At 52.2% G+C, this 27,618-nt stretch overlaps 1 protein-coding gene and 1 pseudogene across 2 annotated transcripts in view; one reads left to right on the forward strand and one right to left on the reverse strand.

The window, feature by feature from the left end:
* The window catches only part of LOC149357404 (uncharacterized), a 65,515-nt pseudogene extending 62,242 nt beyond the window's left edge, over positions 1 to 3,273 (reverse strand). Inside the window, exon 1 of the transcript XR_016291817.1 lies at positions 3,165 to 3,273. The product of XR_016291817.1 is annotated as an uncharacterized LOC149357404 (transcript). The remainder of the gene's footprint in view (positions 1 to 3,164) is intronic.
* Positions 3,274 to 16,307: 13,034 nt separating this feature from the next.
* On the forward strand, positions 16,308 to 17,583 carry LOC149357406 (uncharacterized). The gene has a single exon (XM_089577918.1). The coding sequence runs from the start codon at positions 16,308 to 16,310 to the stop codon at positions 17,331 to 17,333; it is 1,026 nt and encodes a 341-aa protein (XP_089434044.1). The 3' UTR covers positions 17,334 to 17,583.
* The last annotated feature ends 10,035 nt before the right edge of the window (positions 17,584 to 27,618 follow it).

The following is a 27,618-nucleotide window of genomic DNA, read 5'->3' on the forward strand; positions in this document are numbered from 1 at the left end:
ATGCACACTCAGTTGAATGCCCCGGTACAACAGCATAGTATCTGAAGTGTAGCTTGCGCCTGCACTGATGGCAATGCTGTCAAGTGACTATATTCTTGTCTATATATTACCTCACAACAAAACGAGATCCCCAAAGGTAAACGGAACATATCTTAGCACTCTTTTTCACGATGCCACTATGCACTTTTGCTCCTCCAATATTTGGCTCCATGCTGTTATTACAGCCTCAAAACTGCAGCAAGGGCCACTCAGACAATGCACTACACCTGCACTTCGGGCAGTGACACGCTAAAATTTCCAATAGTATTGTGGTCGTGGACGCAATAGCAGTACATGCAGCGCAGCAATGAGAACTGAAGGAAACAACTTTCACATTCATTTCAGCAATTGCTGAGCATTTAAACTGGAAAAAATTGCAGGATAATCACCGAGAATCGAATCATAGTCTTGTGCATGGCATCTATTGCAGGTCAAGGTAATATACGCAAGAAATCATTAGAGTAACTGAAGCCCATTACACTCAGCTTACCACGTTTGACTCAGAACCCAAAAATGCCAATAACTTTTGTTGTCTACACTGGCAAAAAAAGTAGAATCAAATTTCGTCATTATTATGAAAACCACTTTTCAAAATATTTTTCCTAAAGCGAAGTGTCAGCTGCCAGAAATGGCAGAAGACATGCTATAAAGGGCAGTCCGTGTAAAGAATTTATTAGGTTAGTTAATTTTCTCTCATAAACTGGACATCAAAACAGCTGCTGTACATCGGGTGTCCATGGGCCAAGCAGTAGTTAACACCTTTTTCGCCAGGCACCCATTCTAGAACCACCAAAAATATCTGGAAAAATGAAGTTCAAGTGAAAAAGTTAGCCCTCTGAGCGAAGCAACCTAAAAATTTAAAAAGGCATACTACTACATTAGCAGCTGACAGAAAGGTCTTGAATTTCTGTACTGATTTATAAGTGGTTTGGTTAGATGTGTGCAGCTTTTTTGCTTTTAGAAATTGGTTGGCTGGTTTATGGGGTTTAACATCCCAAAGCGGCTAAGGCTATGAGAGACGCCGTAGTGGAGGGCTCCGGAAATTTAGACCACCTGGGGTTCTTTAACGTGCACTGACATCGCACAGTACACGGGCCTCTAGAATTTCTCCTCCAAAGAAATTCAACCGCCGCAGCCGGGATCGAACCCACGTCTTTCGGGTCAGCAGCCGAGCACCATAACCACTGAGCCACCGCGGCGGCTTTTAGAAATTGAATTAATTCTAAATATATACTGATAATATTCATATATCTAGGATATTTTTACATTCTAGCACTGTAGGGGCCAGTAATGACGAAAGGCTGATAGTTTAACTATTCCAGTTTGTAACTATTCCACATTTCCATGCGTAATACAGCCTTAATAAAGCCAGAGCACACAAAGCAGCCATAACATATAAGTCTAGCACATTTCTTTGAATGCACATTACTTCTACACAGAACATTCAACGTTCAGGCATTATTTTCCTGCTCCAGGGTCTAACTGAAAATTGGTTTTGGGGAAAGAAAAGGGTGCAATAACTGTCTAACTTCTCAGTGTATGCCTCCAATGCACCGTGAAGGCTAGAAGCTGAAAATGCCAGTATTATAAGGAAAGGCAAGTACAATTGCTGCGTCTTTCCAAACCATGCCACCCTTGAAAAATAATAAAGGAAGGCCATTCAAAAAACAAATAGAGGCACCACAGGTGCAATGCAATAACTTTATTTCCCTCACAAGAAGTCATGCAATATGCCTCACTAAACTGCACTGCTTTACAAAAAAAAATAAACAAGTGTTCGTGCTATGGCAAAATATGATAAAATTTTGCAATATACTCAAACAAACAAAACTATGCAGATATAAGATTTCATCACTGCTGAAGCAAGGTGAAAATCCTCATTGGTCCATCTTGTTTAAGCAACAAGTTCACACTTGATATACTAACTGGAACCATTTAACAGGAATAAACTGGGAACTTCTTCCCTAGAACAGTTTTACCAGTCAGAATTCTCACCTAAGCAGGAGATTTTCAAAACAACATCTTCTAGCAGCAGCAAAGAAAACAGCAGCGGAAAAAACACCAAACACAAAATCCACGCATAACTCCAAGAAAAGCGTGTTACGTGTTTATACACACCGCGCATACACGCCGCGGCAGGCAAAAGAGAGGGATTTTGCTTTTCTTCTTTGGCTATTTGCTTACGTGTAATGAACCGCATTGAATAAATACATCCCTTTAAAAGGCATACGAATTGCAACCTTGAAGCCCAAGGCTGCAAGTTTGCAAAGAAACCAGTAGCCTTCAACATAGTCAAGACGGACAAGCAAGGGAGCTTTTATCTACTCACGATAGGAAACGCAACCGAAACCGACATACATCACGACGTCGTATAAACTATTTCATACATCGGAGCGTAATTATCGTAATCGACGATCAGTGTACAAGATTTTTTTCTTTTTTAGCACACTTCTGTCTTCCAGAGTATTGGAGCGTATTCTACGCTGGCAGAACGCGCTCCAACAGATAACGCGCGCAAGAAATGCCACAACAAACCTAAGGGCCCAGCTGCAGTCGCGCGCCGGGCACTGCGCCGATTTTTGTTCTTTCCTTCACGCGGAGAGGGCGAAGCGGCACCGCACTGCCAAATCTGGCACCCTAGCGCCATGGCCTTGTTTGGAAATAGCTGCGAAAAAGGATGCGGAGGAGATTTCCTTCCTTGCCGGGGTGTGAGGGGCGAGGCGCGCCCGCCGGAGCACTGCAGCGAAGCCTACACCATCTCGGGACAGCCACCCAACACATGCGGAGAAACCAACATGCCGCTAGTACGCGAGCGGACGTGTTAGCTCACACAAACGCTCGTGTACTAGTGCGCAGCGAGACTTGGTAGCTCGCGTGTCAAACGCTCGACAAGCAACAGCTTTCACACCAGACGCGAACCCATGAGAGAAAGCCAGCGCTTAGCTTGGAGGATGATGGTTTATCTCAGAGCCGTCAAAAGCTGGCACCAGCGCAACAGCAGCAGCAAGCGCGGTACAAACGGCGCGGCATTTTGAGTAGCGTCTCTCTACGCGCTGGCGTCCGCGCGTTTTCACCAGCACCGGGCCCAGCATCAGTGGTACACAGTTAATGTAGCGGTACATTACCTTTCTGGCGACTGCTGATGACAAACTCCACCACGGCTTACGACCGCCGAATTCACCCATTGTGAGCCCAGCGAGGCCCGACGGGAGAGATAGAGAAGCAGAGAGCGAGAGAAGCGACGCGCGTTCATTAGCGCCCTCTTTCGCATGTGGTAAAAAATGCATGTAGTTTTTGTTTCGGTTTCGGGCCTCAAATGCTTCCTTAGGGAATGGGCGCGTTTGTCCTTCGTTCACGGTTTTAGGTTGAAATACACTCTTGCACAAAGCAGACGCATGCCAGGAAGAGACGAAGCTGGTAATTACCAAATGAGTACTGTGGCTCTTAGAGAGTAAATGAGTGAGTCTGTACTGCCGTAGGATTGCCCGAAGCCGAAGAGGTCGCCACAGGAATTGAAATTAAGGGGGAGTGTTGAGGATAGAGGAGAAGCTCATGTTAGTTTTAATTTTTAATCGTGTCGTTCCTGTGTCGTGTAGGAATAGCAACGTTTATTGCTCCAACACTCATATCAAATATGACAAAGGGAAATCACTGCTGCGGCCTATAAATGGGGATCGTTTCCAGTTCCCTTCCCTAACTCTTCCAGAAGAATTACAGTACCCCGACCGGGAAAAGAACAAAACGATGGGTTGACAAAATGAAAAATTTGTTTACAAAGGATTGCATAAATCTCAAAAGAAAGTTTTCGATTATATGGGAAAGTATAGGCGAGATAGAGATAGGTCGATAGTTCTTCATATCATCTTTTTGTTCTCCTTTAAATAGCGATTTAACTACAGCAGTTTTGAGCTCATCCGGGAAAAGTGCAGTGTGTGGAAAACCATTTAACATGAAAATCAGACCATCAGACAGTGCCTCGAAGTTCCTTTAGAGCAAATTTGCTGACACGAAGTCAATACCAGGAGGTTTATTTCGCTTAAAGCTAATGATTATATCATGCAGTTCTTGTTTTGTAATTCTGGCTAAAAAGGCCATACTTGTACATACATCCTCAAAATCCTGTCTCAGCCCAAACATCTCTGTTACCCTATTCTGACGAAATGCCCATCCCGGATACTCTTCAACAACAAGCCTAACGCGATTAAGCCGTTGCTCTTGCGCTTCGAAGAAAAATGCCAAGCTCTGAACATACTAAACGAAATTAAAAATATTGCCCCAAGACACGAAGCGCTACCACCGTGGTACACTCTCCCCACAGTGTGTGACGTCACACTAACACGCCTCAGGAAAACCTGTACACCACACGACGATATAATACAAGAATACCTAGCACTACAAGAAAAATACAGAAATTACACTGCATTTTATACTGACCGGTCAAAAACTCATGCTCATGTGGGAAGCGCAGTAATACAAGGAAAAAATGAAAATGCAGTACGACTTCCCTCATGTGCTACAGTTTTCACCGCGGAGTGCTATGCTATTAATGTTGCGGTACAGAAAATAACAAATGAAAACATCAAAAAGAGCATCATTTATACCGATTCACTGAGCGTCCTTACAGCATTAAACTCCAAAAATGCCACGGAGCCACTGATTGGAAGCATCATACACAATATAGTAAAGGTCACAGCACAAAAACATGTTATAAAATTCTGCTGGGTTCCCAGTCACGTTGGCATTAGGGATAATGAGAGAGCCGACACGTGTGCTGCACAAGCCAGAGCCATGGAGGTGAAACATGTGGGTTTGCCTCCGAGGGATTACATGAAGTTATTGCATAGCAAACTAAGAGCCAAATGGCAAGCTTCTTGGGAAAATGAAAGAAACAATAAGCTGCATACTGTAAAGCCTATTTTGAAAGAATGGAAATCATGCGGTCATAAAGAACGTTTTATCGAAGTAATTTTATGTCGTTTACGCATAGGCCACACACACATCACCCATAACTTCTTATTAACAAAAAAAGACAAACCTGTGTGTGAAATGTGTGGTGAGGAGCTCACAGTGAATCACATTCTAATCTCTTGTTCGCATCTCGAAGAACTTCGAAAAAAAATTTTTACGGTATTTTACAATGAACACATCCCATTTCATCCCGCATTGCTTTTAGGCGAGCAAACACTCGTCGAGTTTTCACTTGTTTGTAAGTTTCTAAAGAAAGCCAATGTTTTAAATTTAATATAATGTAACTTCTATACGCTTAACATAACATCATCTAACCTTGTGTTTGGCGCATGATAGCCATAGTTGTTTATGCGCCATAAAAAAAAAATAAAAAGGCGGACACAGAGTTTGATTCTTTAAAGTGTATTGGTATCTCTGACTGGAAGATACTTTCTCGGAGGCCAGGGCAAAAAAAAATCTACTAAACGTAACACCGACTTCGATGGAACCTCCCGGAAAGAAAGAAAGCGGGGAGGTGTTTCCATAAGTTTTGCCACGAAGAAGAAATTTATTCAATTCTCGCCGTGCGAAACTCGACATGGTTTAATGGGGACATAACCTCCCAAAGTGACTCAGGCTATGAGGAACGCCGCAGTGAATGTCTCCTGAAATTTCGACCTCCTGGGGATCTTTAACGTACACAGACATCGTACAGTACACGGGCCTCTAGCACTTCGCCTCTATCGAAATTCGACCGCCGCGGCTGGGATTCAACCCGCGTCTTTCGGGTCAGCAGCCAAGCACCATAACCACTGAGCCATCGCGACGGCGCGAAACACGCCAGTAAACTGCAAAACCTTGCAATAAAATTGGACTGCTTTAGAGGGAGAAAAAAAATTGAAATGGGCAATTCAACGTTCCAACAGAAAAATGAAAGGCGCAACAAAGTAATAGATACAATGAACATTTTGCAGTGACACCAAAGGCAGCCCTTAATTAGTCGATATATAACTGCTTTAGGCTTTTACAAATACGCTTTAACGATACTATCGCGATCAAAAGTTTACGGGACGCGTGTTCACGGAAAAAAATCATTGTAGCTCTGCTTCGCGACGCAGCCGCGCGTTATTGTTACCAGCGGATAGAGCATCCAGTTCCCTTATACTTTACATATTTCAGGAGACCGGATTACGTGACTGCGCCGCAATAATTTTGGAACGAAAAGCGCCCCTTCTAGCATGCAAAGCTGAAGGTCAAATTACGCTTGGATTTGACCTCTAGCTGGAGGCTCGCCGCAGATATGGCTGTAACGTCACACCACGTGGCTAGTCGCCACTCGTTCCGCCGCTGCGCCGACCGCCACTCAGACCACTCGCTCTCGATAGTTGTGTCGCGTGTCTAACCACGTGATTCACTCTTGCTGAATTAAAGTCAACGCTCGCCGGTCACCGGGACGAGTTCCTCGAGGAGCCGGGTAGGTTCTAGTGATCCCTACGACAGAGAGCGTCACGAAACCGCGTTGGCTAGAGAAGTTGCGAAAGCGGGCTCGTGGATTTGATGAAACCGATGAAGAACGGGAGGTACGTTTGGATAGGGTGCCCTAGTTTGGAGCAGCGGCACAGGCAAAGCCCTGAGGCGCGCCAAGTACAGAAGCCGCGCTGGTCAGCAAGGAGAGCCGAACCTCGTTTATTGCCAAAGCTGGGTGCCTTTTTATAGGCATGGTTAACGTGAGGGAAGGGGGAAGAGAGGGAGAGAGAGCGGCGATAACGGCTACCGCAAAGGAACGAAAGGGTGCGCGCCGGTGACGCGCGCGCAACTAAATTCACTGAAGCATATGCCACAAATAGACACTTTTAATTTGGCTTGCAGCGAGTTGCGGGCGCACGCATGCTACAAACCATAGCGTGCGCGCGCTACGGACACGCTGCGGGATGCGTTGACAAGATGGCGGCACCCTGCTTGCCCGCTTCGGAATAAATGCATGTCGCCTGAGGATTCTTCGACACGATAGCTCGCTCAAATGGTAGCAGTTCGCGTTTGTTTCACACACTCTCGCCTTCACTTAGAGGTATATGCGATAACTAGCCCCTGTTTTTTAGATAATTTGGCGATTTTCAAGCTCTTAGGCCTAACTAAATGCAGTGTTTTTTCCTCGCAGGAACGACACCTGGCGCAGCAGTTCTCTAGCTTAGAGTCACTTGTCCCATTTTCTTCAATTTGCATAGTTTTTCATCTTGGAATAAAAAAGGCTCGCAACGCACCCACCCTCGTTATCAGTAATTACGGATGAAAATTTATTCAACCCAGAGTTGATGTGCTTTGACTTCTTGTCACTAGATGGCAATACTGTTTACACCGCCCCTGAGGGACGCTAGGGCACGGCCAACTAAAAGTGTCGTGAAGGCTGCCACTGCCACTACACAAAAAAATTGGAGGCTTATCAAGGTTAAGCCCAGTGGATGCGAAGCATGTTAAGCAGCTGCCTCAGTGTGGATGGGGCTAAGTAACGGAGACGTGGTTTTAGGTTAATCGTCGTACTTTATTCTTTGCAGCCCGACAAACACACTCTTATGGTCCGTAAATGCATGACTCTTGGTTTGCACGTTTAACGTCCTTAGCGTTTGGAGGCATCTTGATCGCATACACGCCCGGCGCAAAGACGCTGGCGCGGTTGCGGGCACAGAGACTGACGCGACTATAACGCGACTATGGTGTCTGGAACGCGACGGCGGGCGCGCGCCGCTTCATCCCTGGCGTGACGTCACATATCACGTGATGCAGCGATGGTGGCGCCGCCGCCGCGTCGCGCGCAACGGCGCGAACCGAAGCGTGGAGGCCTCCGCCGGGCGACGTCCGACGGCGCGATATGAGGCCCCATCTGCAGCCGGTGTGACGTCATCACGTGACGTCACATCATGTGATCTCACTTTAAGGTCAATGGTGGCCACCGCCGGGAGGCGACCGACGGCCCGAAACCTACGTTAATATGCTTCGCATAAAAGGGCAGCGGATGTTGCCATCTCCGCGGGCGTCGACATCGGCCACTGGTTCGGTTACTTTTCGCTCCGGCTTAGCTCAGCCGAGTTGAGCCAAAGCCATATATTTTTCGCACAGTCGCGTCCCGTAAGCGTTTGATCTAGAGTGTCTCGACGGGCGCGCCTCTGCTTTCAGGACGAGAACACCGCTCTCAAAAACGGCATGTTTAGTCCCACTCCACCGGACACATGTGCGAAAAGTGCGTGCGATTCGCTGCGGCGCGTCGTTGCGACCGTCGTCGCAACGACCGAACGCAGCTCGTCGCATGCGTCCAACCTGCTGGATGCCAACGACGAGCCGCATGCGGCAAACGCAACGACGGGAAGCGGGAGCCAATGCGAGCACGGAGAGCGGCAGCGTCATGATGACGTAGAGCGGGATGCTCGGGGCCGAGCCATGCCGGTCTGCCAGCTCTGATGCCGGCCGCCGGCGACAAAAAACGCGCTAGTATTGTTTGTTGACGTTCTAGCAAGCCCAGGGATAGATGCATGTCAAAATTGCATCATTTCTGACGATCGTTGGCTAATACCGAGTTGCACGTAACAAGCAAATTTCATCCCACAGCCGCTTCGGTGCTGCTGCTACTTGGTGTGGTTCGCCTGCCGTCTGCTAATCCGTTTCTGAAGGCGTCGTGGAAATCGAACATATCTTTTATTGTGGGACGAGTTCGCATTGAAGCGATGCGAATAGTAGGCCTTTTATTATAGCACAGGCGACTTCCGAAGCGCTGTCAGCTGTGGCTTCGACGCGAAATCAAGTAGGCCTAGCGACGACTAGGGCAGCCGGGACCAGCGCGCAGTTCGTCGCCCGGCGTTGCCGCAGGCGGTGTCGTTGCCGAAAGATCCTCTTTTGTACAGGTATATTGTCGTTGCTCGAATCTAGGAAGCATCCTCTCTGGTACATGGCTGTTTTTACTTTCTTGTGCGAACGTGAAGTACTCCGAGCATGCCGGCCGGCCGGCCAGCCTGGATCCCGTCTGCCGGTGTCATAAAAACGAGCTAAAGTGTGTTCTTGACTTAAATAATAAACCCTGGGATGAGAAATGTGAAAAATATGTCATTTTTGAGGATCGCTGACCAATACTGAGCTGCTGCTAAAGGTAACGACTGCGATACAAGCAAACTTCTTTCCACAACCGCTTCGCAGCTGCCGCTGGCCTGACGTTGGGGTCCGGCTCGCCTGGCGCCCGCTCGCTTCGCTGCCGAAGGCGTCGCGGAAATTGACCATATTATTACTTTATTGTGAGATCATGCTGTTGACAGTAGAGCGATGTGTGGAGTAGGCCTTTTATTATAGCTCAGGGCCTCAGGCGACTTCCGAAGCGCCGGCCGCTGCGGCTTCGATACGAAAGAGGCTATAGGCCTAGCGACGACCACGGCAGCCAGGAAGTAGCAGAGCTCGTCGCCCAGAGCGCCCGCGAGCGGTGCCGTTGCCGAAAGCTCGCAACATAAGCAGGCATGCTTTGTCGCTGCTCGAGGAGACTTTCTGATAACAAGGCAATCTTGTATTTTCTTGGGATATTTGTACACGATCACAAGCAGCGCTGAGGCACTGCTGCACGGCGGCGAAGTGTGACAGCGGTTGTGGGCGGAGCTTGGGTAGAGCGGCGCAGCGATGCTCACCGCTCCGTGTGTCCCTGCTTGCAGTGGGATGGCAGATCGGCTTCTCGTTCGGACCTTCGTAGGGAGCAGTCGCTTCCCACGCGCGCTCCCTTCGCCGTTCGCCTACCACCTCGTGTGAGTCGCCCCGCAGCCGTTGGCGTGGTCGTCCGCGTGCGCCGCTCGAACCACCGAGCACGCGCGTGTGCGCTCGCCTGCGCCGCATGCCGGCCCTTTTTCCAAGTCGTTGTCGCGACTGCAGGATTACCGTGAGTGAAGTGCGCGCTCTGATATGTGTGTGCCCTGTGGCTTGGTTCGCTCTGGCGACCGGTGCTTCGCCACGTGTTTTGTGCGCGCCCTGCTGCTCAGCACCCCTGCTGCCTCGGCGACACCCCACGGGCCTCCTATGACGCACCTGACCACAACGTTGCTGTAGACAGGACTCTTGCGACCCATCGACAGTACGGTGAGTGAGTTGCTCTTATACAACTCCGAACACTCGATACTATCATGTGGGCGCCCCCCCGCACTCTCAGTGTTTGACAATTGCCTTTAATTGTTTTACTGGCACGTTCCAGTCCCCCACGCTTACGCGAACTCCCAAAGTGTTTGGCGTGTGACTTTTTTGACGTTTTCGTAACACGTGTCATCTCCTCAGTGTCTTGGAAAGTGTCCTGCCATTGTGTGCTCGCACGTGGCTCTCCCCCGCGCACACTCGCATGCCCTACTACCACGTGGGCGCCCCCCCGCACTGTCGCGCACTCTCAGAGTGTCTGACTAATGCCTTTTTTTTAGTTTTTACTAGCACATTGCTGTCCCCCGCGCCTACGCGATTTCCCAAAGTGTTTGGCGTGTGTCTTTGACCTTTTCCTAACACGTTTCATTTCACGGTTTGCTGTTACTTGCCATTCCGCGGCATTGTCACGCGATCCCAGCGTGTTGGCAAGTGTCCTATCTTTGTGTGCTCGCACGTGGTCGTACCCCGCGCTCAGGTGCATTCCCTACTACCTCGTGGGCACCCCCGCATTGTCGCGCGCTCTTAGTGTGTTTGACTAATGCCTTTCTAGTTTTACTGGCACGTTGCCGTCCCCCGCGCTTACGCGATTTCCCAAAGTGATTGGCGTGTGACTTTTTGACCTTTCCTGACACGTGTCGTTTCACAGGAGGTCTCATTTCACGGTTTACTGTCACTTGGCATTCCGTGGCACTGTCGCGCGATCCCAGTGGGTTGGCAGGTCTCCTGTTTTTGTGTGCCCGCACGTGGTTGTCTCCTGCCCTCAGGCGTATTCCCTACTACCTTGTGGGCGCCCCCCGCATTGTCGCGCACTCTCAGTGTCTTTGAATAACACCTTTTATTCCTTACTGGCACGTTCCCGTCCCCCGCGCTTCCGCGAATTCCGAAGGTGTTTGGCGTGTGGATTTCGGCCTTTTTCCTAACACGTGTCATTTCACAGGAAGTGTCATCTCACTGTTTTTCTGTCACTTGGCATTCCCCGACACTGCCGCGCGCTTCCAGTGTGTTGGCAAGTGCCCTGTCTTTGTGTGCTCGCACGTGGCTGTCCCCTGCGCTCACGCGCATTCCCACCGTGTCAAAAAAGTGCTTCCTCACTCCATCTCTGCCCCTTGTCATCATTGGCGCCGTTGTGCACTTCCTGAGGGTCTACCGGGTTCCCGATCGATCCATTTCTGACACGTGGTCATCCACCCACGCTGTCGCGCCTTGGGTGTTCTCGCCCAGTGACTGTCGACATCTTGTCGAGATCTAGACACTCCCCGCGCAACCGCGCCCTTACATTGTGTTTGGAGAGTGTCTACCCACTGTCTAAAAGCTTTTGACTTTCCTTCATGCTCTTGCCCTCGTCCGGACTCACTGGTCAGTGACTGTGCTGTGCTGTGTGTGTCTGTGCTGGTGCCTGTGCTTGGTAGGGAGTCGCACCTCGATTCCCGCGGACACTAGGTGTGTGTGTTTCTCCGTCCGTGTGTCTCCATACTTGTGCCTGGGTGAGAAAGAGGGGCAGCTCGTCTCCTGCGGTCGCTTATTGGCTCCAAGCGTCTGTACCCCCCACGAGACACCCCTGCTCTCGCGCTCCACCAGGCCACCGACAGTCCCCTACGTGTGAGGGACACGTGTTGCCCGTACCACCCGGCTGGCTGTGTCCACATACGTGGCGCAAACCCCTCCTTCAAGTCATGGAGGAGACAACCCCCAAGACCCCTCCGCTCCCTGCTGAACACTCTGCAGCAGCCCCTTCCCTCCAAGGCGAGGCCGAGCTCGTAAACCGTGGCCGGGGCCTCCTCAGGGGCGCAGCCCAGCGCCGGGCCACCAGTGTGGACTGCGGCCCAGAGTTCATTTTCCGCCACCTCCGTCTCGGAGTCGACCTCCTCCTGGCTGAGTGGAGAAGGGGAGAACATCTTCTAGCTGCACCTGCCATTCCACCTCCTCCTCCACAAGCGTCCAGGGCAACCCAGCAGTCACAGGCTGCTCCTCCGGGTACCTCTTCTAAAGGACAGAAGAAGTCCACATTGGCCCTGACATCCCCGGCCATCACTCGGTCCCGTACCCATTTCCTCAAGACCACTGCCCCCCCCGCCAACCCACGCACTGCTAAGCGGGTTCAAAGGGACCGTGGACCAAGAGAACCCTCCCATCAGGGCCCCCCGTCCATCGCTCCCAACCCGGACAACAAGCAGGCTGTCCCCCCACCTGTAGCCACTCACGTAAAGGCCCCAGCCCTGAAGGCCCTGCTCCAAGCTGCCTGCTCAGCGCAAGAGTCCCCTACGGCGCTGGAGTCCCCTCCAGTGGACAACCCCCCGATGCCCGCTGACACACCTGCCCCTTCTGGAACCACAGAACCCTCCTCAGACTCCCACCCAGCTCCCACCCAGCCCTCCACTCAGGAGAACGAGCTCAAGGACAACCTGACCCCAAGCATCAACACCAGCTCCCCAGAAGCCACACAGCAAGGTCCCCAACCCTCCACATCACCCCCAGAGGCGGAGGACCTGTCAGGATGGATCCCTGTCTGCCGCAAGAGCAAACGCACGGCCATCCGTAACACCCGCCTCACCACCATCCTATTTCGGCCCCGACGGCCCAAAACGCTCCAGGCTGCGGTCAAGGAGGAATGGAGTGCCCTCCTCTACTCCATGCCAGGCGTCTGCGAGGTCCGCATCAACCGGCGCCGTAATCTCATCTCCGCAGACGTCCTGACAGAGGAGGCCCGTCTCCACCTCCTCGGCCAGAAGTCCCTTCTATCAATCCCGGTGGTGGCTTTTGAAGCAAGGCCAGCCGACGGCTACATCGGCATCATCCACGGCGTTAGCAGGGAAGTGGACGCCGTCACCATCGCCGACTCCATCGAGTCCACCGTGGAAATTAAGGAGATCAAGCGGAGCCCCCGTGCGGTGGCCGTACGCTTCAAGGCCCCACCCCCCGATGAGGTCCTAATAGCAGGCATGAGGTTCCGGGTTCAGCCTCTGACAACCCGCCCTCTGCAGTGCCGGCTATGCGGGGGATACAATCACGCTGCAGAAACCTGTAGCCGCCCCTCCCGCTGTGTTACGTGCAGCGGGCCCCACCACCGCTCTGTTTGCACGGCTGAGGTGCCCACCTGTCTCCACTGCGGGGGCAGGCACAGTGCCTTCGACCCGGCTTGCCCCACTCGACGGCAGCAAAGCCAAAGAGCAACAGCACTCCGACAGACGACCAGCCTTGACGACAGAAGAGCCGTCCTGAGGGAACTGCGGGGATCCCAGCCACCCGCCAAGCCCCCACCCAGTGGTCCCCCCCGATCAGCCGGCCCCCCCAAGCGCACGTATGCTGACGCCGTCCGGTCCCGAGGGGCCCCGTCCAGCACCCCAGCACCAAAGCCAGCCGAGCCTACCGTGGCCACTGCCCTTCGCCTGGCTGTTCAGGCCCTCCTCCCCCAGCTCCCACCCAACTCCGAGGCAAGGCAACTCTGCATGGCCGCTCTGGCGGCGCAGTCCCCCCCAGACGACCACCATGGCAAGTCGGGCTAAGACCCCATCAAGGCCTCACGTTCTCCAGTGGAACGTGAGGTCACTTCGCGCCAGGCACGCCGAACTGGCTTGCCTCATCACGGACGGTCGCCTGCCTTATGATATCCTGGCACTCCAAGAGACCCACCTGGAGCCCTCCCTCCTCCGCCTACCCGGGTTCCTGGGCTATGCTGGCGCGACCCGCTGCACCACATCGTCCTGCTGCAGCTCCCCCTGCCTCGACCCGAGTCACCAGCAGCAGGGCCCGAGGAGCGCCATCTATGTACGGGCTGATCTCCCACACGCCGTCGTAGCACTGGATGATGTGCTCTCGGGCCCCCTGGAGGTTTGCGCCGTCACAGTGAGGATGGGCTCCATGGACACCACTGTGGCATCCACCTACATTCATTCTGGTGAGCGCTGGGACCCTTACATGATGGCGCCGGTCCTGTCGCGCCTCGGACCTAGGGCCTTGGTTTGCGGGGATTTTAATGCCCACAACAAAGAGTGGGGCTGCCCTAGCACCTCCCGTGCAGGAAGAGTCCTCCTACAGGCGATGCTGCAGGCGGGTTTATACCTCCTGAGGCCACCTCCCCCCACCTTCATCACACCCCAGCGCTCCTCCACCCTGGACCTGGCGTTCACATCACCAGGGCTGCGGTATGCCTACCAAAAAGCGGAAGACACCTGGGGGTCAGACCACTTTCCCCTCTTCCTCAGGCCCGCCCCAGATGGTCCCAGCAGGCCAAATCATATGCAGTGGTCCACTGGCAAGCGTTCCGCTCCCTCTGCAAGGAGATTCCCGCAGACGGTAACTTCCTGGACCACGTGGCAGCCTGTGCCCGACAGGCCCGGACCGTCACCAAAGTCCCAGCTGGCTCCCCTGTACCTGACCTCCGCCTCCTGAACATCAGAGCAAACCGGAGGCGCCAGGAGCGGATTGCCATAAAGACCCGCCTGCCGGAAGACTGGACTGCCTACCGCCGCATCGACGCTGCCTGCAGGAGACATGCCAGACGTAGCCGCCGGGAGAGCTGGACAGGGGTATGCTCAGAAATCCAGAGATCCAGCCACTCGGGCAAAGCCTGGCGCCTGCTGCGGTCCCTGGTGAACCCGCGCATCCCCAGGCACCCCATCCTGGCCATCGCGATCTCCAGGGCAATCAGTACCGACACCCTGGCAGAACTGATGGCCGACCAGTTCTGCCCTCCCAGCCCACCCCGCCCCACATCATTCGGAAGCCTTTCCTTCCGGCCCCGGCCTCCCCTCCCCGTGGAGATCCAGGCCCTGGTGGCTGCCCAATGCAACTCCAGAATCACGGCCCACGAGCTACAGGCAGTCCTGGACCGCCCGCGTAGACGGACCGCTCCCGGGGTCGACGGCATCACACACCAGATGCTCCGCAACCTCGACGCCCCGGAGAGAGACCGCCTGCTCGCGGCCCTGAACACCATCTGGGACTCCGCGACTCTCCCTGAGGACTGGCTGACGGCTCTGGTCGTACCCATCCTCAAGCCCAAGAAGCCCTCCCGCCTGCCATCTTCCTACCGGCCGGTCTCCCTCACCTCTTCAGCCTGCAAATCCATGGAGGCAGTCGTCCTGGCCCGCCTCACTTGGATCACCCAAGTAACCGGCTTTCTCCCAGAGCAGCTGACGGGCTTCCGCCGGGGAAGGTGCACAGCCGACTCCATTGCTGACCTGGTATCCACCCTGGAGGAGGCACGTCATAACGGGGATGCCGTCATGCTGGTTCTGCTGGATGTCCAGGCGGCCTTCGACACCCTACCACATGGCATCATCGACGAGGCCCTCTGCTGTCTGGGGGTCACCGGCCGGCTCCTGGAGTTCATCCGGGCCTTCCTACGGGGACGCACCTTCCGGGTCCGAGTTGGTGGCCAGCTGAGCTCTCCCCGTCCCGTGCTGACAGGGGTCCCCCAGGGCTCAGTCCTGAGCCCTCAGCTCTTCAACCTGGCCATGGCCGGGCTACCAGCTGCCCTCCAGACCAGGTCCTCCCACAAGGTCCAGTGCTCCATCTACGCGGACGACGTGGCACTTTGGGTGAGAGGGGCACCCAGGAGGATCCGGTCGATGCGCACCGCCCTCCAGAGAGCCCTAGACTCCTCAAGGACGTACCTGAAGTCCATCGGCCTCACCGTGTCCCCTACCAAGACTGAGGCTCTCCTCTACCACCCAAAGGGTCTCCGGGCACGCATTAACACCCTGAGGCTTGATGGGACCCCACTCACGTGGAAGGATCAGGTCCGCTACCTAGGTCTCCAAATCGACCGTCGCCTCTCATGGCTCCCAGCCACAAGGGCCCTCCTGCCTCGTCTGCGGCAGGTTGGAAGGGCAGTCCAACAGCTCCTTGCCAGGGGTCACGGCTGCTCTCCTTCCTGGGCCCTCCGTCTCTACCATGCGGCTGCCACTTCACTGGTGACCTACGCCCTCCCACTGGTGACACTACCACCAGCCCGCTTGAAGTCCCTGGAGCAACTCCACCGCTCCACACTGAGGCAGTGCATGGGCCTTCCTCGGTGTTCCCCCATTGCGGCCACCCACTCAGAGGCCGGGACCTGGCCACTGTCTCTTCTCCTCCTCCAGACTGGGCTTCGTCACATGGACCGGCTGCACCACTCGCCAGACGGTGGGGCCCTCCTGACCCGTTTCAGCCATGCCCCGTCTTCCCGCATGGGGCTCCTATGGAGCACCTTCACCCGGCTCCTTGCCCCCCCTGCAGCCCAAGATGCAACCCCCCCGCCACCCACCAGGCCTCCGCTCTCCATCTCTGTGGACCTCAAGGACTGCAGCAAGAGGCGAACGCCGGCCGCCGCCCTCCAGCAGAGCATTTCCGCTCTGCTACACGAGACGCTGGAAGATCATCTCCAGTTTTTCACAGATGGCTCAGTCCTCCCGACCACAGGACAAGCGGCGGCAGCCTGCGTCGTGCCAGCCCTAGGCATAGCCCTGGCCTGCCGGCTAGGATTCCCAGCCAGCTCTACAGCAGCCGAACTGGCCGGACTCCACCTGGCCGCAGACATCCTCAGTCTGATCCCTGGGCAGCAACCAACCGTCATCCTGACGGACTCAAGGACTGCCCTCCAACTCCTACGGCAGGGACAGACAAGGCAGGACACCGTTGCCCGCCTCAAGGCCCGACTGATGACCATCGAGGACTCTGGCCGACCTGTTTCCCTGCAGTGGGTTCCCTCCCACGTCGGCATTGCGGGTAACGAGGCGGCCGACCAGGTGGCCGGTGCTGCTCACACCAGCGGCTCTCCCATCAACCCGGCAGTCACCCAACTCGACTTTGCCCGCCCTGCTCTCAGGAGGGCCATCCAGGGTCTCCACCCAGACCCCCGACTGGCAGCGGGGGAGCGCTTCCTAAGGGTTCCTGACGACCTGCCGCGTAAGGAGCGCTCTCTAATCCTGCGGCTCCGAACGGGCTCCTCCTGGACACAGGCCCGTCTCCATCGCCATGGTAGAGCCTCCTCCCCAGCCTGCTCCTCCTGCGGGGCAGATGAGTCCCTAGACCACCTCCTCTGCTCCTGCCCGAACCTGGACGCAGCACGCACCACCATGGTCCAAGGATACCGCGCCCTGGGCCTCTCTGCCAACTCAGTCCAAGACCTGCTCCACCCCGTCCGCAGCCCCATCGCTGCCTTCAGGATACTCCTGAAATTCCTCCAGGTGACAGGCCTGGCCACCAGGCTCTAAACCGTAACCCCCTCCCCAGCCATCCAGCTGTATCCCCCTCCAGGGCCCCTGCCCCCGTGCACCAGTCCCGGTGCATAGGACCCCTCCCCGGTGCGAGCTGCACCACACGCTGAAGGAGCCCTGACAAGTGTCGACCATTGCGCGCGTGCTACTTGCGAATCCCCCCCTCCCCCATCCCTACACCCCCCACCCCGCTCCAAGCAGTGCCCCCGTTCAAAAGGGTGGCAGAATGCGAGCGTACCCCCCCACCGTAGCCACCAGTAGTAGATCGCACGCGACGATCGGTGCGGCGCGTCGGCGAAGTTGTTGCACATGTGTTCCCTGCTTTAGGTGCAATCCTGCGGTGGGCCGTTTCAAACAGATAACTGCCGCTGCCGCGTGGAATTCTACACATTTGGTGTGTTGAGAATACAGGTGGTACCTGAGGTTGTTTGAACAGTGAATCGGGGCTAGTTACGCTAAAGTAGGTAATCTTTCGCAGCTCATCTTTCGAGAAGCTCGGTGTCTTGTGAACAGTCGTTGCATTCTCACAGCGGGCATAGCAAATTCCAGCACAATCTGTTGACCCGGATACTGTACTTTTCGATTACTTTTCCAATAATCAGGATTACTTATTTTTATCTGCCATTGCATATTCGCCAAAGACTGCCATTGGCAGCTGCTCGTTCGCCACGAAATCAAGTGGGAGAAATCGCCTTTGATGGCTGCTAATTTCAGCCATTATAAGAATACAAAGTTAAAGTTTGCATTATACCTCCGCCACCAGAAGAAATCGTTCTGGAATGCAAGCGTTTCGCATTCATAAAGCCCCTCTACGGTCGCTTACCTGTTTGACTGAAGACGCTATGGAGGGCTTTATGCATGCCTTACCTAGCATACTCTGGAGTTGTCTGTTGACTTCCAGGATGCTCGCTTGACCTGTTATTCTCTCATTTTTGCGCGCGCGCTGTCCCGAGCAAGGCGAGCCTCTGTCCTCTCCTTGTGTTGGCATAAAACCCGGGAACACAGCCTGCAGCCCCTCATAGCTTGATCTCCAACTGCTGCATCACACACACTACACAAGCTGACTTCAAGCAGTCGGATCGGTGGTACCCGGAACAGAAAAATACCTCATTCGCTGAAAGTTTAACAGACTCCTTCCCATGGTAAACAACGTGACGTCAAAGGGACGTGGCCCGATGGGCAAAATTGCCCACTTTCGCCTCGGTTTCGCATGTTTCGAGCGTGCCCCGCCGCCTTTCTTCTCCCGATTACGACTGCATCGGTACGCGTCGCACATTCTGCACCACGCTGTCATAAGTGGTATGCTTTAACGCGATAGCGTTAAGGCTCCCGCTGTGCAGGAAATCCGGCGTCTTCGGCGTCGCGGGACTTGAGCCAAAAATCCTCAGAGCAGCAACCTATAGGTGGGTCACCTGGGTCACGTGACCTGGTGTCGTCGTCACAACCTGCCTACCAGATCGGGAGCAAAGTGACCACCCTGGCAGGTGGCAGTCGATGATTGGTCGCGAGTGGTTGCTGACTGTACGCGATGGAGGTTTTGCTCTAAAGATGACGACTTTGAATCAAACTGCGAGCAACTCCGGGCAGACCTAGCACGACAGAAACACCCATTGTCAGTTATCGACGATTCAATCAACAAAGCTTAAAGGCATGACCGGCGCGAACTCATAAATGGAAAGAAGCAGCCACGCCCGAACTCTCAAGTCAATCTTGCCCTTACACATTCGGCGTCAATCCCCAATGTTAATGCAGTTCTTAAGAAACACCACAACATCCTTCAACAGAGTGAAAGGATGACAGAAGTCATCCCAGCTGCTATGCCACGCGTTGTGTATAGGCGTGCAAGGAACATCCGTGATATCATAACATCATCTACAATCGGGAACCGTAGCTTCAGAGGATCTGCGCCATGCAATAAACCTAGGTGTAAACTCTGTCCGATGATGGAAATAACTACTAGCGCCAAAAGCACAGCGTCATCCTTCTCATTCCAGATAAAAGGCAACTTTTCATGCGACAGCGCTAATGTTGTCTACCTCCTGGAATGTGGCACCTGTAAAGCTCAGTACGTGGGACAAACAGTTACACCGTTCAGGATTCGCATCAACAATCACAGATCACATGTGCGGACGCCGCCAAATCTCCCACTTTCAAAACACATAAACAACCTTGGGCATCCATTCGATAACTTTAAAGCTATTGTACTTCAATCGGGGTTAAAAACGCATTATGAGCGCGAGAGCTGTGAATCATACCTGATTCACAAATTTAACACATTCTCAAGCGGCATCAACGAAACAGTAGGCCGGCTATCATGCTTACACCCCTAGAGTACCAAATAATTATCCAAGACATGTTGATGGCAGAGACTGACAGAACGGGCGTCAGAAAGCATAGCAAGCATTTCTTTCTTCTTTTTTTCATGTCACATGCATTCCCACGTATTTAGTGTTTTTTGTTTTTGTTTTTTAAGTATTTTTGTATTGTATTGTCATGCTTTGTAATGCATTGTCACGCATTTCTCTTCTGTGCGCGCTCACGCACAGTGAAGAATTACATTTGTCTCAACACAGTACATTGTACTTGCCACTGACTGCAGTTCGTTTCTGGTGTTGTGTGTGTGTGTGTTTGTTTTTAACCTTGGGTCTTTTTCTTTGTTGTGTATTGAGTGGTTGTATAAGGATTCTCCTTTTTTGTGTATTGAGTGGTTGTGTAAGGATTCATTAGTCATTACAAACTTGTGTTTTTTCCTAATGACCTATCTTGTATAGTGTTGTGCTGCCACAACCCTTCTCTGAGTGGGATTTTTCATATTCTTGTGTAGTAGCGTTTTTTTTTTCTTTTCTCTTTTTTTTGACATTCCTGCCGAGCCCCATGCCTAGAACTTTCTCCTGGAATGTTGCCTTCTCGCCGTGCGGCTGCCAGGCGCTTCGCTCGTGTCGCCACAATGCGTCTTGAGTGCCATTTTGTAAAATGTTGTGCAGTAAAGGTTTTTTTTTGTCACAACCCTGTGGCAGCTGTACACTGTAGAGGTTCGCGCTTGTCATCGACTTTTCTGTCGTTACCTCCCTCCGAACACCTGCCGCCGTTTCAAGTTGTAACCATCATTTTTTTATTTTTATTTTTTATTTGTTTACTTTTTTAATTATTTTTTCTAAACCTCTCCCCTCCCCACTGTTTGTGTTTTTGTTTTAACACTTTTTTCTGTGCCTCGCGGATGCTATAAAAGATACTTGTTTCAAATACTGTAATACACTCTTAAAAAGGCTGGTCCTCCAGCCGAAACTTCGTGAATTAAATCTTATGTTTTCCAAGTTTTGGTGACTTTATCTTATATTAATCAATCAGCTGCCAAGAAATAATTTTTGATATATATATATATATATATATATATATATATAAAGTAGTTGCAGCAGGTCTTATCGTTCAATGGGCCAGGAAGACTTGTAGAAGAAGGGGTCACAACTTTCCGATTATCTTCATTTAATACCAACACTTTCGAACGGAGGACCGTCCTTCATCAGGCTATACACACGAATGAACACAATTTCTCATTTTCTAGGCACCGCACGCAAAGTGAGAGGTGAAACCACTCTCTCTCCCGTTAGAGGAAGGAGACCCAAAGTCAGTAAAAGACGCGAGTGCTCCAGTCCATTTATGGACAAGAGGGGGAGGGTTGCGAAGGCCAGAGAAGGGGAAAAAACATTTATATATATATCGAAATCAAACGTAAGTTGAAAATTTGCGCTTGTCCGAGTCTTGTCTCGTTTCGTCTTCATTTGCGCGAAATTGTTTCCTTTTAAGTGATCTTATATGGGGATTGTAGCATGAGGATCGTGTATCGTCTGCCATATGCGAGTGTACTACACCTTTCTTTCCTTGCTTTTCCGACGCTGAGAACGTCTACAATTTATAGAAGGTTCCTAATAAAGATGTCGCAGTAAAAAATAACATGATGCACTCGTAAAAGCGTAACAAATGCTGAACTTCATGGCATCCTCTTAGGTAATCAACATGGGGGTATATTCTATGGAAATAAGTTGGCTCTCTCTTTCTCTTGGTAACGCTGGACGCTTTTGATTGCATTTTGCAGTGCGCACCATGCCGTTTCAGATAGGAGAGCAGCCTCGTTAAAGAACCAGCAAGCGTGCTCGGGAATAATGACGATATACAACCACCATTTGCAACACAGTAGAAACAAAATGGCGACAATAATACGAGACCTTTTCAAATTCCACGCCAGCGCCACTACACCCGCGCCTGTCACACACCGTCGCGCAGCGCAGGCGTCAACGCGCGCGGGGTGACAGTTCATCGCGAAAGGACAAAGGAGAGACGGAGAAGAATGCAGACAAAAGCTTTTTTAAAGTGTCTGCCCTGTCCAGACAGCGCAGCTCCGCTCCCATGCTCCAGAACTACGCGCGGGCTTCACAGAGTCTGGGCTGGGCTTGGACCTCCGGTGCTAGGCTGCGTGATCCGCCAAGCTTGTGGTGCGTTTCTCGTACAATAAATGTGAAATTTAGACGAAATTCGCTTACAGAAGTTGTGCATTGCGGCAGAATGACTGCGAGCCAGCCATTAAGAACGTTCGATGCTCGATGCTTTCATCCAGATAGCAGAGTTTTGTTCAGTGATGAGCCATGCGTTCAGTGCTTAAGATTAACAGACGGACTCGGTTTGAGTTTAAACTTTCGGGCACACCAGAAGCCAGTTGGTACACCGGAGAGCTTGTACGCTGTTAAAAAATGCATCATTTGAAACCATCTCGGGCATAGCGCTTTTTAATCACAAGGTGGTCATTTCTTTTACCGGCGTTATCTGGCATAAGCCGCCTACCCAGCCTATGACTATAGCTCACTCTGATCGCAACCCGTAACCGCATAGCTTTCCTCTACAGTCGGATACAAGTACGAAGCGGCAGATACCCCTCAAGGTAGTCCCTCCAACCAATGGCGTCAACCGGCGCTCATGACGTCGTGGTAATCCCCTTTCACCTAGTAGCGTGACATAGCAGGGCGCTGGCAGGTGCTAGGGGATCAACCACGGATTAACCGCGACGTCCTGACAATCGTCGACGGCTTTCGAGGGCGTTTGCCGCTTCCTTCTGCAGAAGGAGGGCGAGGAGTGGTAACGGTGAAGCTGGTGAAGCGAAGCTGCTGCGGAGGAATGGAAAATGGAGGGGAAGGCGCCTGTCCCGATCACGAGGCCACCACGCGAACAGTGCCCGCGCGGAGGGGCGCGAGTAGTGGAGATGGCGAAGTACAGCAGCCATGGGCAAAGGGAAGGAGCGGGATTTGAGGATTGCACGACGATCATGTGAGCAGGTGCAGGGAAGATGTCAACGGAGGAACAAATTGGTCAGAGAGGAAAAGTGAGAAAAAGGCGATAGAATGAAGCCCTGAACTCCGTGGCGCCGAGCTGGGGTGCGTTGAGTGTGCATGTTTGTACGCGCGCTGTGGTGAGCACAAGAACCGCGAATGGGCTGCGTAGCATGGAGTGAAGGAAAAGAGGCGTAGAATGCAACCAAACTGTGTACTGAGTGAAGACCATGAACGGCGTTGAAAACGTAGACGCGCCGAGGCGCAGTGTCTGCGGCGAAGCATAGCGCGATGCCGAGGGTATTTCTCAGCGTTTGCGCCAGGCTGTACAAACGGAAGAATATCAGTACGCTGAGCGAGCACGGAAAGTCAATGCAAAACGCCTGCACCTGGAATCTGTAGCACTGCAGCACGCGAAGCCAAGTGGGAAGCGCAGCGTGCGCCAACGGGCCGCACAGTCGGAGAAAAACAGAGTCAGCAGGAATAACAAGCACCAAAAGCGCATGGCTGCCAAATTTTAAACGTGGAATGCATTCGAGACTTCCTCCCCGAGGCTTCTTTCCTGTGGTTTTCATGCAGCAAATTTTCGAAAAATTTATGAAGTTTCACTTCATAAAAGAGAATGAAAAGAATGCACTTAGGAAGGTACAGTCAGGGATAAAGGTCTCTGGACCCCGTGATTAGTAAACGAATCCGATCGCTCTATTATTATCCACCGGCTATAGACCACACTTGTGGAGGAGAAAGAACAGGATTTTGACTTTCACTTCCCCAAGTGTGGCCCAGGCGGCGGCTAATTACAGAGCTACCGGTGTCGTTTACAGAGCACGCGGTCCAGAGACTTTTGTCCGCGACTGTACGTAATCGGTGAAACCGTTAAGTCCGGTCTCATCGCTGATGACGAAATTTGTAAGTCGCTAATCGTATTTCGATTAATTTGACGGTATATAATTAGGACGAGGTGGTAACGGCGGAATGATACGGAGCACTTGCTTTCTATCTTCCTGTATAGTTCCCTGCTACCCTTCCTGCCTTCTTCTCCGTCTGTCCTCGCACTGCGGCTAGCGGAGTGAGCGCTAGGGAGCACTGTGGTCTTGAGGCTTCCGCCATTGACTCACTCTAACCCCCGCCGCGGGCTTGTGCCGCTCCCGCGAGGTTGGCTTCCAGCTCCCGGCCGCGTAACGTGAGCCCAAGGCGCTGCGTCACCGTGACCTCACTTCCTCCTCCTCTTCTCCTGTCCTCCTCTTTGTTTCTATTCGCTCGTTTGCTCGCGACGCGGCGTGCACCATAGGCACGCGCTATTGTGAGTTTCTCTGAGGATTAGACCTAAATAATTGCAATTTTCAGCGATAAGATTCGGCGGGAGAAAACCGGACTACAGCTTCGTCCTCTAAACGTGAGGAGAGTACGACAGTTAGCTTTTCCCCTTCTCATCAGCTGTAATTTTCCCATCCTTTTCCCTTGTATGTGCACTACCAGGAGCACCGTTCGGCTCACCTAGAGCACGACGGACGCCGTTGCCCATGTATCTTGGGCGGCGGCGGTGATGGCGGTGCGGGTTACCACTGCGCTAACACAAACCTCAAAGCCAGCTGTGGAACTACTCATTATGACGTGATAGAGACGCAAGAATGGAAAGATACCTAACGCTTAATTGCGCCCTCTTTGTTAGCCCAAAGTGCCCACTGGAGTCGTTTAACTTGGCTAAAGAGTTAACAACAGTGCAGTCGACCCGTTGCTTCTTATAACTCGCAAATTAAGCAAGAGGAAGTGTGTGTGTTTGGGAGGGGGGGGGGGTGAGCCCTCTTTGATTTTAAGCGGAGAGGCTGCTCCGCTAGCACCAGGTGAGCATGATAAACATGAAGCAAAACACAGTCACATGACACTCATATACCCCCACCTCACACAAACACAATTTTCACAGGCGCATGTAAGTGCCGTGCCCCTAAGAGTTATTATCAGGGCCTACGTCACATGCAATGCTCAGCCCGCGTTACACATTAGCCAGGCAGAGGATAGAGTCCTGATGTAGCCTTAATTCAATTTTCAAACTTGGACGTGACAACCTAAAACGGCCAGAAGGTTTTCTCGGGCATCCAGTGCCGTCCTTACAAAAATTTTCATAGAGTTTTGTCGATGCAGTCTAGACTTTCTAGATTTATGGCCATACACCTTTACTAGACTTATGTCCATAAACTATGAATACACAAAAGGAAAAGTCAGGAAGGCAATAAACTCTATAAGAAGTGTTTAGAAAGTATAGAGACCATTTAATAAGGGAGAACACATTTCAGGTGCTGGATCGTGCAAATGGGGCTGAGGATAGAAAATGAGGGTAGAGTTTTGATGTGCCCTTGGTGTAGAGTCCTAATGTAGACTTAACGTAATGATGGTGTAGGCGAATCTTACACAGGCATGCGCGGTCACACATCCCTGTTGTGTGGAGCGGGGGCTGTATACCGACGTCCTGATCAAACTCCATGGCACGTTGTGAGCGCCAGGCTACAGCGGCCGCATGTCTTGCCTCATCAGTTCGACGCGAGGGAACGAGGATGCCTCAGGTGAGCCAAAGTGCACGCTCTTGCTGCCCAGTAAGAGTGGTCATTGCCCCACATATCACAGAGAGTAACAACCACTTCAGCACCATGCTGCGCTGTAGCTAACATTGCAGTGTAAAAGGCGTTAGTGTCGATGGCAAGTTGCTCCTACGTACGTGGTGATCTTAACAGATGGCATAGCAGCTCCAGAATCAGTGAAGATTACCCATGCTCTAGGCGGCTGCCCCTGATTATAGGCAAAACTGCAGGCATAGCAGTGCAGTCATGTAGCGGCAGCAGCAGATGTGCGTCTGAGCGCTGATTATAGGCGGATAGAGTCTAGACACCTGTTGCAGAAAATAGGTGGTAGTGCTGACGGCAGCATCTAGAGATGCGCTCAAGTGTATGTTATTGCTCGCCTGGGTGTGCTGGCTTTGTTCTTAATGGCAGAAATTGTTGTGCTAATATGACTGAAGGAGAAAATTTTCACGGTGGTTGCGAAGGAGATACAGTGCGCTGGTAGTGCGGAGGGAGTAGGTCGGGCATTTCAGGTTCGTTGCTCGCTGCAGGCGGATGTCAGGTTTCACGGATCTCCATACCGCAACGTGGAGCACTGGTAACAAGAGGCGTCTGCTCTCTGCCACAGTAGCCGCGGTAGAGGTGCTTGTGGGAAGGCTGAGGCACATTCACAAGGCCTGACACACGTCAGCGTGCAACTGCTATGGTATGAACATATGATGCATGATCTATCCTGATTTTCTCATATTAGAGCATCGTAGACGTGCACAGGTCTCTATATCAGAAGGGGGGGGGGGGGGGAAGCAGTCATGGTAGTGCCTCTTCAAGTCTTCTGGGTAGGAGAGAACAATACTGGACAAAATTTGCGCTCCCCTCCATGCCATCCGGGGGGGGGGGGGGGGGGGAGTACTGCCTCCTTTGCCCCCCCCCCCCCACCCTCTTCTGTGCACGCTAATGCCCTACTAGCCAAGCTAATCGTGTCCTGTGCTGCGACGTAATGTGCAGTCAACTTCCCCTTAAGTCACTGACTTTTAATACATCAGTTCGTCAATATGCGCGAGCAGTTTGGGACCTTGCATATATTATCTGACTAAAACACTTAAATCGGTGCAAAATCGTCAAGTTAGATTAATTTCCTCAGAGATACTCTTGCCATCCTAGTGTCAATGCCAGAAAATCTAGGGTTTAGGTTTATAATGTTTAACGTCCCAAAGCGACACAGTCCATGAGGGACGCTAGTGGAGGGCTCCGGTTAATGTCGACCACATGGCGTTCTTTACAGCATACTGACAACGCGCAGTGCACAGGTCACAAGCATTTAGCTTCCATCGAAATTCAACCACCCTGCCCGCGATCGAACCCGCTTCTTTCCGGTCAGCAACCGGGCACCATAACCACTGAGCCACCGCGACGGCCCAGCAAATCGACCTTACTTCGAGATGCGGCGTCAAATTTTTCTTCACGAATTTCATCAAGCGTCCACTGCACATACAAAAACATTTCTCGCGCCTGCCATCGCATCAGGCACGCGAAGGCCGTTCCGAAAGCCACTCACGTACTCCTGCGCATTTGCGTTCCCTCTTTGTTAAGAGAGCACTCGAATGGAATTGCTAGCTTGCCAACGCCCACGCTCCACGCGACAGCCGTCAATGTCGGAAGTGCGATCAGATAACAATTCTAAAACCTTTTATCATTCATTATTGTTACATTATGTGCGCAATAAAGTCCCGTATGATTTCTCCTGAATACTTTTATAAGAGGCATTTTAGGTGTACAGTAAGAAAGCAAAAAAATAAACAAGCATTTGTGCTAAATGCTTCAGATGGTGTTGCTTCTTAATCATTATGCTGGGGTGCAAAGGTAGTATAGGCGACCATGAGAACATGCAGCGCATAAACTGGAATTTCAGCTGCGCATATGCACAGCTCAGATGTATTGGTTTCGCTGTTCTTCATGGCACGCACAATGCAGGTTGCTCTTGCTTTCCGGTTGCTATTGTGTTCGACCTGATATTGGAACCCGGTCCCCTGTTTCTTCCTTACTGCTGCTTGCCTGCATGCATCTGCGATGAGCGAGTCGCGCAGACATTGCGAATGAGCAAAGGCAGAGTACGAGGTATTGGTGCGCGAGTCCCGGCGAGACAAGCGCGCACTGAACTGTGACGCTGCGTGTGTTCCCATGGTATAGTGCCGGTGCATCCGTGAAGCCGTAGCGTGGGTTTCCTGCTAAAGCGTATACGCGCGCCGATCGCTGTGCTCCATCGCTTTTGGTGCAGGTGCCCTTGTAGAGGATCACTTCGATCTTGGATCCATGGCAAAAAAGAAATCAATTGTAGAAAACAAAATTCAGCTGCCATATTCAGCTGAAGCAGGTGAAAACTGTGGGAGTAGAAATGGTTGGCAGAGTCGT

Source organism: Amblyomma mixtum, chromosome 3 (genome assembly GCF_055824585.1).
Source record: "Amblyomma mixtum isolate Tamu chromosome 3, ASM5582458v1, whole genome shotgun sequence".
NCBI lineage: Eukaryota > Metazoa > Arthropoda > Arachnida > Ixodida > Ixodidae > Amblyomma > Amblyomma mixtum.

Excerpts from the sequence above, each read along its gene's own strand:
- LOC149357406 (XM_089577918.1), top strand. The coding sequence starts at position 16,308 with ATGGGGCTCCTATGGAGCACCTTCACCCGGCTCCTTGCCCCCCCTGCA.